The 12,972-nt window shown below is 40.3% G+C and overlaps 1 protein-coding gene and 1 long non-coding RNA gene across 30 annotated transcripts in view; one reads left to right on the forward strand and one right to left on the reverse strand.

The window, feature by feature from the left end:
• Positions 1–7,939, reverse strand: part of camk2g2 (calcium/calmodulin-dependent protein kinase (CaM kinase) II gamma 2) — a 63,601-nt gene extending 55,662 nt beyond the window's left edge. For 15 of the 28 annotated variants that reach the window (XM_026941048.3, XM_026941002.3, XM_026940956.3 and 12 more), the window contains exons 1-2: positions 7,710–7,937; positions 4,048–4,142 (exon numbers count right to left, since the gene is read on the reverse strand). In XM_026941048.3, the coding sequence (XP_026796849.1) occupies positions 4,048–4,142; positions 7,710–7,774 (160 nt within the window). In that variant the 5' untranslated portion in view covers positions 7,775–7,937. Of the gene's footprint in view, positions 1–4,047; positions 4,143–7,709 lie in introns of all 28 variants that reach the window. The other 13 variants (XM_026941011.3, XM_026940966.3, XM_026940948.3 and 10 more) reach the window with 3 other exon arrangements.
• A 194-nt stretch (positions 7,940–8,133) lies between these two features.
• LOC117596582 (uncharacterized) lies at positions 8,134–12,960 on the forward strand. Of its 2 annotated transcripts, none has more exons than XR_004577630.2 (3): positions 8,134–8,374; positions 8,483–8,741; positions 12,889–12,960. It is a non-coding gene; the product is annotated as an uncharacterized LOC117596582 (long non-coding RNA). The 2 variants fall into 2 exon arrangements; XR_008301523.1 differs by lacking the exon at positions 12,889–12,960 and adding an exon at positions 9,359–9,962.
• Positions 12,961–12,972: the final 12 nt, after the last annotated feature.

Genomic DNA, 12,972 nt, shown 5'->3' on the forward strand with positions numbered 1-12,972 from the left:
ATATAAAGTAATCAAGTGTGCACAAAAACATGCATTATGAATTAACAATGTAGAAACTTGATTTTGTCCATGTATAAAGTCAAGTCCATAAATATGTAGACACTGACAAAGTTAGTGAAATTTTAGCTGTCTACCTCTCACCTCTACCTCTACCTAGCCCCTTCACCATAGCAGTCCAAGAATACCCTCCAAAGATCTGTGTTAGTCAAGATACAATCAAATACAGAGGGTTTAGCATAAGATGTAAACCATAGGCATCATCAAAAATGGGAAGACCGGTGGGGGGGAGCCCATCCAGTTCTGGAACCAAATCCTATTGACAAATGAGATAAAGATCAACTTGTACTAGCATGATGGAAAGAGAAGAGTATGGAGAAGGGAAGGAACTGCTCATGATCCAAAGCATACCACCTTATCATATGGCATGTGCACGTATGGCTGCCAATGGAACTGATCCCTTGTATTTATTGATGTGACAAAAGCAGCAAGATGAATTATTAATTATATAAGATTATTATATGCTCAAATTCAGCCAGACGCTTCAAAACTCATTAGATGGCACTTAATGGCATAGATGAACTGAAGCATACTTCGAAAGCAACCCACAACTTTTTAAAGGCAAGAAGTGGAATGTTCTGCAATGGCCAAGTCAATCACCTAACCTGAATCCATTTGAGCATGCATTTCACTTGCTGAAGGTAAAACTGAAGGCAACATGCCATAAGAACAAACAGGAACTGAAGACACTTGCAGTAAAGGCCTGGCAGAGCATCACCAGGGAAATAAAGCCAGTGTCTGGTGATGTCTATGGGTTCCAGATTTCAGGCTTTGACTGCAAAGAATTCGCAACCAAGTATTAAAAATCCCCTTAGAAGGCGGAGGACCACATACACAAAGTGCTGTATTTCCCACACTGTTCACCCGAGTTGGATGTATATTGTTCAAAATTTATTAGCTGGTTTGTGGGTCAGCCTCCTGAGCAGAGGAAAATATAATGCATTAGATATATACAATTAAACCGAATAAGTACTAGATAAGAAGTGGCAAATTGTTAGCCCGTGAGCCCACAACACTGCTTTAACACACTATATTCAATTCATCACTTATCTGTCCATTACTTCTTGACTTCAGTTAGCTGTTTTTGATGAGGGGTAAAACATACACATACACACAACAATGCAATGGAGGGTTTTCTCAACAGAGCTGGAGTTTAACTGCTGTGCACCAGCTAATTAACACGAAATAACATGTTACCTTTGACAGCCCTGTATTCAACATTATGAGAGAATGCTTAGATAACCTGAGATTAGAATACAAGCTATTCTTTACCATGCTGAACAACTGAATAATCGTTCAGTTATGTATTCACAAAACATGCAGAGGTTTTGCCATCTTCACATGGAAAAAACATAGAACAGAGTGAGTGAACTTGACACCAAAGGAAGGCTTAGCAGGATATTGATCTCCTCACTCTGAAAGATCCCCGAATTTCATCTCCACATGATGAGGTCAGATCCCAGCCACATTAGCATTAGTGCAGTTATGCCACTGCATAAGCCTTTAAGTGGGAACTGGAAAACAGACATGACAACTGAGAAAATGTAAAACGAGACTGCATCAAGAGAGAGCGAGTTCAAATTTCAACGATGCCACAGATGACCATGGCCAGGAGTGTAGGATGGGATGGATGGCATACTCACTCTGTCAATCACAGCAACACTAACCAATTGTGAGTGTCTGTAAGCTCATGTATGTGGAAGAGGGCAGACAGCACTTTCCTCAGAGTGTGTTACGCTGCCTGTAATGCAGCATGAGCAGCATTTTAAAAAGATGTGGTTGCCTGGCTTGATGTAGCTCGGCAAAGCACATGTTAGCCTTCAGCCTTGGGTTGTGGCATGATGGCAAAAGCTGGCTGGTGGGTGGGAATTGGCAGGTGATTAAATTGGGGAGAAAATGGGGGGGAAAAGAACGAAAAAAATAAGACTTCCACTAAGAATTGCTGAAAAAAAACCTGGGCTTAAATGAAAACAGGGGTGTTTCTGATAACTGCAGAGAAATCGAATATATGTGTGTGTGTGTGTGTTTGTGTATATACATATATATGTAGGTAGAGAGAGAGAGAGAGAGAGAGACAATTAACAGGCAACTCTCAATTGGTACATTTAAAATGTGCGTATTCTTGTGTGTTACTGCTTATTTGTTGAATATTCTAATATCGTAATATAGCGTCAAGCGCAAAACAATACATCATCAACTTGATATCCCGAGGGTCAGGTACACGAAGTGTCCACTTTCCAGAAATAGATCCGCAGCTTTTGTTTTTCCTGTGACAGAGCAGGAGGCTCATGTATCCAGTCCTTCATCACTAGGAGCTTAATTAGCCCTGATGATACCGTCAACACTGAAGTCCGACTAGTCTAATAGGAGGACGAAACAAAGAGATAAAAATACAAACCAATCTCTTCACCTTAGCTTCAGGTCACTGCTAACATGGTTTCATGCTACTGGATCAAAAGGACAAGATAATGAGTTGTACAGACAGTATCAGTAGTACTCGGTATTAATTAGGCCAGTCTCACACTTTAACCACTCATTACAGTTTTGGAAACATTATGCAGACACCACTGCCCACACTATAGTATGGCGTTAACACACACGATACATGTGCATGTTACAGGAGCAGTAATGTCTTCAATGTGGAATTACTTTGCAATTAAAGAAAGTAACTAATAAAAAGAATAATTTATAATTATTATTAAATAATAATTTAATAAGAACATTCATGTTAAACAGTCTTTACATCTTGATATCTATCACTAAAATAGACGGAATGCTTTGAGAAAATCAATCTCAGTAACTGCCCTAAAAAACAAATACAGATCTATTAACCAGGAAAGATGTATTAATCAGTAACATATATTAATCAGGAAACTTCTTTTAAAGGAAATAAACATAGGATTACGTCAGCCATTGATATGTGGAAGCAATGGCTGGCATTTAAACAAGTATTTCCGCCTGACATGCATTCGGTTTTGTAGGTTTTGGTGTAATTTGTACTTCTCTCAATATAACACTACAAAATACAAAACAGCTACCTCTATATATTAAATACAAAAGTAGCTAGTTACATAAATAATTATACTCAAACATTCACAAGTGTTTTTCTGAGAGGTCTGAACTGCCTGAATGTAATTTACTGTTGTGTGTGATCATAGCACCAAAAACCAACAAAACAGGTTGCTTATAACTTTTTTCTGGTATTGGCCAGCATTCAGGTATGATCTGACCATGACAAAAGAAACAGATCAGTCACAGAAGTATGCAGAGTGGCCGCAAGCCTAAAAGGTAACAACGTGATTCGTCATTTCCCTCAGACAAGTTTCCACATTACAACATGTCACAAAGGTGCAACCGATGACAAAGCTGAAAAACGACTGTTTATTACCCAATGCCAAAAAATAGAAATGAAGACAAGAACAAAATGCACTATGTTCAGCTCTCTGCATTTACCACTGCCATTGTTTCAGCCTGAGCAGAAAACAGCCTCACCTAGGACTGCACCTTACACCGAGAACGCCAAAATCCTCAGCTAAACACTGAGCTTCATTTGTTAACAGAAAACTATGTGTATATAAACACCAGGTTCACTTTTCCACTCTCTCTTCGTCCTAGTAACTGAACAATAGCTGTATAAAAAAAACAACACACAGGATCGAACAGCTCAATTTATCCTGAGTCTACACATGATAACAGAAATCATGACCAACAATAAAGAAACAGAGCCTTTCGTATTATATTTAGAAATTGGAAGTAGCTGGCTATCCTTCTTACTGAAAAATAGCAGAAACAGCTCTTTGTAAAATGCCTGTGGCTGCAACTGGAGACCACATTGGGAGCATGTTACAGTCTAGATGTGAGCTGCTGATGCCACATCATCATCAAAAAAAAAATAAATAAATAAAAGCAAACAAATAAATGAATGGTACACTTCAGGTTTTCTGAAACCGAGACACTCGAAAAGGACACTGAAGAAGTCGTGTGCCTTACCTCTCGCCGTCAGCTTCTTTGTGTTGATAATTTTAGCAGCATATTCCTGCCCAGTTGATTTCTTCACACATCGCCGGACGACGGAAAAGGCACCCCTGTTTTTAAATGAAAAAAGTTGCATCAAAAAGTGTGGAACTTATGCTCTGGAAGGATCTCCAAGTAACAGCCTGGGATTATTTAACACAACATAATATCAGTCATTAGTCTTACCTTGACGTAATATTAAAATCATTTAGCATTACACTGAGTTCTATCAGAAATGCATTGTAATCTGCAGGATGATCATTTCTGAAAGGTGATTTTATGGATGCCATGCACGTTCATGACATGACAGATATTTTGCTTTTAACATTCATTCATCTTCAGTAAGCACTTTATCCTGGTCAGGGTCATAGTGGATCCGTAGTCTATCCTAAGAACACGGGGATCAAGACGGGAATACACCCAGGATGAGCACTTCAGCATAGCCAATCAACTTATCAACAGTTTTTGGGAGGTGGAAGGAAACTGGAGAACTTGGAGGAAAATTACAAACAGTAACCTGAGCTCAGGATCGAACCAGGGACCCTGGAGCTGTGAAGCAGCAACGCTACCCGCTGCACTCCTGTGACGCCCCGCATCGAACTTCTGACAAATTATCTTTAAGCTCACTACACTTCTTGTGTTTTGCATAAGTTAAATTCAAAAGGAATTTTTGTCATGTGTCAGAAAATGCATTCATATACGGGAGGAGATCGATGTTAGGTGAAATATGTATTTTGTGCTATCTGCACACACTGCTCTTAAACTTCCAGTAAGAGTGAGGAAGAGTGACTTAATTGATCACGATATCGGTATTATACCATCATATTACACAGCCCTACACCACTGAGGATAAGCTCATAGTAGCAGTTTTGCTGCACATATTTGTCTGCTACTACTTTCTTTAGCTGCTCTTATCATCCATTGCACTATAGACTATTTTACTGTTAGACATCATTACTCTATTAGTAGACATTTATATACAGTCCCCTGCGAAAGTATTGGAATAGCAAGGCAAATTCTATTGTTTTTGATTTACACCTAACATTTAGGTTTGAGATCAAAAGATGAATATGAGAAAACAGATCAGAATTTCAGCTTTCATTTACTGAGATTTACATCTAGATGTGTTAAACAACTTAGAACATGGCACCTTTAGTTTGAACCCACTCATTTTTCAAGTGATCAAAACATACAGGAACATGTGACTGACGGGTGTTTCAGGTGAATGCTGTTAGCTTGACTGTTCAAACATTTAATAGTGCTGAATGTCTACTCTAGGTCTGAACCCTGGGTTTTTACCTGTGAAGACTGCATTTTTTTTGTTAAAAAAGATAAACCACCATGAAGACCAGAGAGCTGTTTATGGGAGAAAAACAAGCCATTTTAAAGAGAAAAGTGAGAAAAATCAATCAGAGCCATTGCACAAACACTGAGCATGGCCAGTACAACAATTTACAATGTCCTGAAAATAAAAGAAACCACTGCTGTACTGAGCAACCAGATGTTGACGAGGTAGGCCAAGGAAAACAACAGAAGTTGATGACAGAAGCATTTTGAGAGCTGTGAAGAAAAACCAAAAATTACAGTCTGTGACATCACCAACAACCTCCACAGGGCAAGTCCAAAACATACAAGCTCACTGTCAAGCATGGTGGAGGTAGTGTCATGGCTTGGCTGCTTCTGGAAGGGGCTCACTAATCTTTATTGATGATGTCACTCATGATGGTAGCAGCAGAATGAATTCAGAAGTCTAAAGAAACCAGTTTACAGAGAAATTAATCCAGTCTAACTAGGAGGAACTTCAGCATGAAACAATGCAATGACCCAAAAAAGTGGAAAGCTTTAGACTGGCCAAGTCAATCACCAGACCTTAACCCAACTGAGCATGCACTTCACCTCCTGAAGAGGAGACCGAAGGGAGAAACCCCCCAAAACAAACAACTGAAAGAAGCTGCAGTACAAGCCTGGAGGTATCACAGAAGAAGAATGCAACAGTTTGATGTCATCAGTGGGTCACCAGCTTGATGAAGTTATTGAAAGCAAGGGATATGCAACCAAATATTAAGTATTGTTTACTTTAAGACTATCTGTTCCTATACTTTCCCTTACCTAAAAATTGGGTGGTCTACCACCAAAGGTGCAAATACAAGGAAATGAAAGATGAAATTCTGATCTCATATTCATCTTTTGATCTCAAACTCAAATGTCTTCAGTGTATCACAAAAACAAAAGAATTTTTGGCCTTGCCGTTCCAATAGTGTGTGTGTGTGTCTATCTGTGTACACACACACACACACACACATATATATATATATATATTCTTTTCTAGTAGTACTCATAGTTTTTGAAGTCAAGAACCCTTTTTCACTGTAAAGCAAATTTCACAGACTGCACCAGTACCGATTTATCTAAGGAATATAATCCAACTATTTGAATATTAAGCTCATTATTTAGATGCGTACAATAATGTTTTGGCGATTTATTAGAGCCATAGAGGTTTTTGGTTTTGTTTTGTAATTTACAGCAAAAGAACACAGTAAGTCCAACTTGACATTATTTATAGCCCCACTTGTTTTTGAGTTACTGAGGTTTGGACTGAACTCATTAAATTCAAGCGACCAGTCAAACAAGCTAATAACCACAGAAACTCAATAACAAATGAAATGGCTTTGAGTTCCTCCAATATAGCAATATAGACAAGCCCCTGACCACAGTGGAGCACTGAAACACTGTACTAGTCCATATCCTATACACATGGCTGAACATTTGGGGTGAGAATGAAGTGTTGCAGTAGGGAAAGCCATGCAGAGCTGGGCACTGCACTGATGCTGCCTGAAATGAATGCAGAGATGGAGGAGGCCAGGCTGAGTGGGCAGCAGTGGCCTACTCCACCCGCACTGTGCTCCATCCCTGCATTCATCTGACTCTGTGCACATCTCTCTCTCTATCTACATACATAGACACATGTTAAGAAAAGCATTTAAAAATAAATAAATAAATAAAACCCAGAGGTCTCTCTAAGGGTGTGTGTTTTCTATAAATCGACACATTTCCGTATTAGAAAGAAAAAGCCGCAGACGTGTCTAAGAGACCACACATGACTCCTAATTGCAGCACGAGCTCATAACATTTTCCGCTTTATGGCTAACTTAGCTATAGCTTATCTGCAGAAAGCCCCTTATCTTCTCCTCACAGCCAGCTTCAGCTACAAAAGATGGAAGAATAAAAACTGCAAAACTTCAGCACACGTAATGTCAACCAGTCACCCAACAGCAAATGGCTTTTTTTTTCATGTATCTGTATGCTAACGAGTCCAGTGAGAAGCACACACGACAGCAGAAAGCGAGCCAGGCTAGTTTATTTTACAGCTTCTAGCAGCACACTCGAGCTAGCAGCACTCTGTGCATTGCAGCGTTATATACATGTTGTGAGAGCTCATGTGAGACATTTGGAATCGTTAAGCATGCCTCCTGGTAGCGGTTTGCAGTCTGACCATATGGGTTTTGACAGGTGAAGCGAAGTAACGTTACACGAATCAAATGAAGCCGCCTGGGACGTGAATGCAGCCGTTTACCGCGAAGCCGCGCAGAGCTAGCTGACGTGAAGCACAAACACAGCGTTTGGTCGCTCTTGCTTACTTTCCGAGCTCCTCATAAAGCTGATACTCGTCCGTAAACCTCGTCGAGGTTGGAATTGTAGCCATGTTGTTCTGATAGATCGCCCCTCTCTCTCTCTCCCTCTCTCCCTCTCTCTCGTCTCGTCTCGGTAACCGCCTCGCTCACTCACTCACTCGCTCGGGTTTCGGGGGAGCTGATCTCGCGCGCGCGCGCGCACAGACACACATACACATACACACACAGCCTGAGCCGAGCCGAAACGTTGTGTTTTTCCCCACCCGTATACCAACAAATCCCTCCTCCTGCGCTACGATTGGCTGGTCTCGACAAAGACCGCTGCTGGGTTAACCAATCCGAAATCAATTCCTGGACAGTACTGACCGCCTGACCAATCATAACACAGAAGGCGTAGTTTTTAGAAAACGGTTAGGAAAAAGACAGGCGCTAGTGGCTTAGTGTAATGTAGGATGTGAAGTCACGCGAGATTTCAACCTGCAAGCGAGAACAGAGGTGTGAGGCGCAGTTATATTGCATAATGGTCCTTCTTCAACACCCACAATGGCAATTAGGTTTCTAATCGAGTTACTGTGAAATAAACAGCCTAGTATCCTTCATAGTTTCAGAGTACATCACAGTTTTGCTTTATTTCATTACTGAGACCACATGAATTGACACGTGATTTCCAGGTTAGAATCTGATTAGGTTTTTTTTTTTAAAGTCTTATGCCTGTTCTATTCATTAAGATTTTCTGTTTCATAATGTGATGAACCCTAAAAATTTTCATTCATCTGCAGTACCCCAGATGGGACACCAGTCCATCGTGGAGCACCATGCACACACACACACACACACACTTAGGGGTGAGTTAGCATAGCCAAACTACCCACTGGCATGTTTTTAGGAGGAGAAAGGAAACTGGAGAACCCTGATGAAACCCACACTGACATGGGGAAATAGACACAGAAACTCCATCACTCCAAGATCAGGTTCAAACCAGGCACCCTGGAGCTGTGAGGTGGCAACACGCTCCGCTGTACCCATAAATCTTTCAAGGTATAAAATTCTTTTATGTTGTTGATAGTAATGTACCCCTATCTGATACAGAGTGTGAGTATCAGTGCCCACTGACTTGAACCACTGGATCTATTGATCAAATTGACATTTTGGCATTTTATTCCCCAAAACTATCCTGCGACATTTTATGCCATGAAGGCTGTGCTGACACATACACAATACAGATCTTATACAGATCTCAGGATACAACCTGACTTAAAGGCCACCACAATCAGGCCTGTTTCACATAACCGTTCCCATCGGATCACTATCTGGTATCACCTTATACTCAGAGCTCTGCTACTGGTATCATTTCATGGAGAAAAAAATGGGATCAGTGCATCCTTATGTGTTTAGGCTATGTGTGTTTAAAGATTTTCTGAATTCCAGAAAGACAGCAAGCATTTAAACAACTACAATCCTACATTAATGAAATATGTTCATAATCCCAAAGCTGTCCCTGTTGGAATGTGTTTTTTAAGCGTTTTATCCAAAGCCAGGTTTGCTGTTTAATTAGCAGTTGAGTGGTATTAAGGTGTAAATTCTGCTATGATCCTTGAGCAGATACTCATCTGTCCTTAAGCTTGAGCTGAGTTTCTGTTCTTTTCAAATAACAGGCACTACATTTTAAGGAAGCAAGTCTCTGTTCCCCAGGAGAGAGAGAGAGAGAGATGCAGCAGTAGCCCTACTTGTAAAAGATGACTTGTCCCATGGGGCAGACTGAACTTTCATAATGTGCCTTGTTTACAGAAAAAGAGGGAAAAAGGTGATCAGTTTCAAGATATGTGTAATATAATCACATGTTATAATCAATATGCTTTATGGAGAGCTGAAGGTCTTGTATTTTATGTGCCATGAATTAATAATGTTCCTGTTATAATGACATGATATTTCTGTGGAGGTTACACTGTGTGTGTGTGTCTGTGTGTGTGTGTGAGAGAGAGAGAGAGAGTGATCGATGGGAGAGCAGCAATATCTACCACACCTCATCAGCTGAGTTAGACAATGAAAACGCTTGTGTCTGCACATTTACATGGATGGACAGTTTGTAAAAATAAATAAATAAATAAATAGATAGATAGATAGATAGCAGATGATGGTTGCATTACTGTACCTAATTATGAAAACACTAAGTTGTACTTTATGTTGTTGTTCCTGTAAGTGAAAGTTTGGTTGGTGTGCAGCACCAGCGCTCTATATTTTCTCTGAGGCATGTCGATCTGGAAGCCTAATTAACACTGAGCGGTGTTTCTATGGCACTGTGTGTACTCTGTGTTTTGGAGCTGTGCATGGCTGATGGGTGGGAGGGAGCAGGGGGTTGTGCGAGCGTGGGCAGATGCATGCTGGGATGGGCCACACTCACATCTCTGCATAAGCTAGGCAGCAGGGGGGCTCAGCGAGGGTGGATGGCTACCTGCCAAAGAGCATCTACTCTGCAATTTCACTGCAAAAGTAGTACACTTCAGCCTTCACATGCTATACTGCGCATCCCATCTGCATTCACAACCTTAAAGTGAAGCAGCATTTATTTTTATGGCTTGAAGCTACTTTAGCGCATCTCGTACACCATAAAAGGGGTGGTTAGAGGAAGTTTCTTTTTTCACGCACAATTAACCTGAACTTTAATTGTAGTTTTACTAGCAATGAAGTCAACCATGTCATGTCATTCTATAAATCAGCAGAATCAGTCAAAAACACAGCATTAAATTCCACACGTATATTAAGAAGAAGCCTTTATTTGTGACATATACATTACAGCACAGTGAAATTCTTTTCTTTGCATATCCCAGCTTGTTTGGAAGTTGAGGTCAGAGTCATGGATCAGCCATGATACAGCACCCCTGGGTCTGAGAGGGTTAAGGGTCTTGCTCAAGGGCCCAACAGTGGCAGCTTGGCAGTGCTGGGGCTTGAACCCCCGATCAGTAACCAGTAAAGCAGGGTCTCCTATCTTATTCCACATTTTTAATCACTGTATTTTTTCCATGTGGCACCTATTCATCTGGAATGCAAGCTTACAGCCACATAGGTGCTTTGCAGATATTACTGGACACCCCTGCTTTAATGGTACTGTCACTGATTTTGGCAGAAGTAGGTTAAAGCTAGCAGTTTTGAAACTCTAAATCAAATGAACGCAGCCCTTCCTTTCTGTACCTGTCCTTTAATGTTCTGGACAACAATATGATAGTACAACTAAATAAAACACAAACAAATTTGGAGATATTTGCATTTAAATTTGATAGTTTGCCAGTTCTGGGGAAATGATTAAAATTTTTTTTGATGACTCATCCTGTACCAGTCCAATTAAATGCTCTCGAGACTCTGTATGCCCCACCCCCAGGGGCGTGTCTTTCTCTTAACAGCAAACATCGTTTGTGCTGTTTTGGCTGTGCATTTTACCACAAACTGTTCCATTCTCCAACTGTACCTTTATTGAGAAAAAGATGGTTGGAATTGATTCATTTTTAAGAGGGTGGAATTTAAGCAAATTCACAGTTATGTGATAGGCACTCTGCAGAGGAATGTTTTACCAACTTGTTCCTGTTCAATGCCGGAATGTCTTGCTACCTCAGACAGATTGAGAATGTGGTTCCATCTTAGTATATATAGTTAGGGATTCTTCATCAGTAAGAGTAAGTGATATTTTATCTACTATTCAGATGTCTGCTAGTGAAGACCTTCCCGCTCTCCATCACCATTTGGTGCCTCTGACGGAAAATGCACATCATAACTCCAAAACATTTCATGACATTTCATCATCTATGATATCATCCTCAAAGAAATCCTCCACAGTTGAAAATAGGCTCTCATTAAACTCTTCTCTGTTCCATATTTAGCTAGTTCACTAAGCTACTAAAGTGTGTATAGATTCACAGGTGGTACAGTATATCTCAAACGCTTTTGGATGTTGTGTAAATCAGTCAAGCATTTCAACACATTGTCACTCTGACTTCCTGTTTCAAAAGAAAATACATACAGAACAATACAGAATCATGTTATGACTCTCAAGTCATTTCAAGGGGTCATTAAGTGTTCCCTCCAACATCACCATCCTAAAACATGCCTATACTAGAACACTTGAATTGACCATCAGCCTTCTTGCCCTGACTGGTTGGTGTTGATGGGTTTTTTCCCCCACTGAAACCAGTCGGGAAAAACTAGTTTCACATCTGAGCAAAGATTTTATCAAAAGCAAATGGACAACTTTGCCAAATATTGTAAAAGGTGTTGACTTTAAAATGTTTTTAGCTGGTCCTTATGGTTGCTTAAAAACGTGTTCTACTTGTTTGGCTATTTACCGTATCATATTGCTTGTGTTTTATTGTAACCCAGTGAAGCAGACGCCAATCTCCACAGCTGCTTTTTAAGTTCTCATTGTGCACATAATGCTTTTAGAGTAATGCATTAGGAGTGGCTAGTCAGGATAAGTGCCAAATTCTGCAAGCATTCCAAGATGATTCATGCTGTTGGAAATTCAGTATGCTCTGTCTCTGTGGACTGACCTGTAGGAGTGCTATCCAACACGTTTCACACAAAGCATCTCATTATTGAGTTTTATTTCCTGCTAACAATCGACCCATGCTCAATTATTTTGAGTTATTTAATAAGTTGACTGGAGAATATGCTTGATGTGATATTAGTAGCGTAAGTGGATGGATGAACTGTGCAGTCATTTGGATTGGATTGTACTGTGGAAGGTGCAGATATAAAGAGAACAGAGCAGAGATAGAGGAGAAGGTGAGGACAGGAGGTGAGAAGTGGGATGACGTAGCCAGGTTTGAGCTGCAGTTCAAGTGATGAAACTCATTCATGATGCAGCGTGGAGCAAATGCTGTTCTCATAACATTAGTAGTGGCTTTCAGGGAAGAATAGTAATACAATTACAAGGCATTTAGAAAAGATTTACACAAATCAGACTCGAGGTGCTTCCTCCATGTAGAACATTTCAAGATCCTTTACATTCTTAGGTTTGGGCATATAGACTTCACTTGTCACCCACAGATAACAACTAGTGCTGTACATGAACCAAAAGAAAGAGTTCCATTAGGACTTGAGAATAACCAGTTACCAGATTTGTCCAGGACAACAACCATCTGTCTTGTGTGGTAAAGGTTCTTTGTTTTTTTTTTTTCTCCCCCCATGGTAACAGATGACAAAGGGATATTACATGAATGGAAACCCCAAGGAAACAGGACATGGTTACAGACAACAGACATCCTGGGGACTTTTTTGC

Source organism: Pangasianodon hypophthalmus, chromosome 3 (assembly GCF_027358585.1).
Source record: "Pangasianodon hypophthalmus isolate fPanHyp1 chromosome 3, fPanHyp1.pri, whole genome shotgun sequence".
NCBI lineage: Eukaryota > Metazoa > Chordata > Actinopteri > Siluriformes > Pangasiidae > Pangasianodon > Pangasianodon hypophthalmus.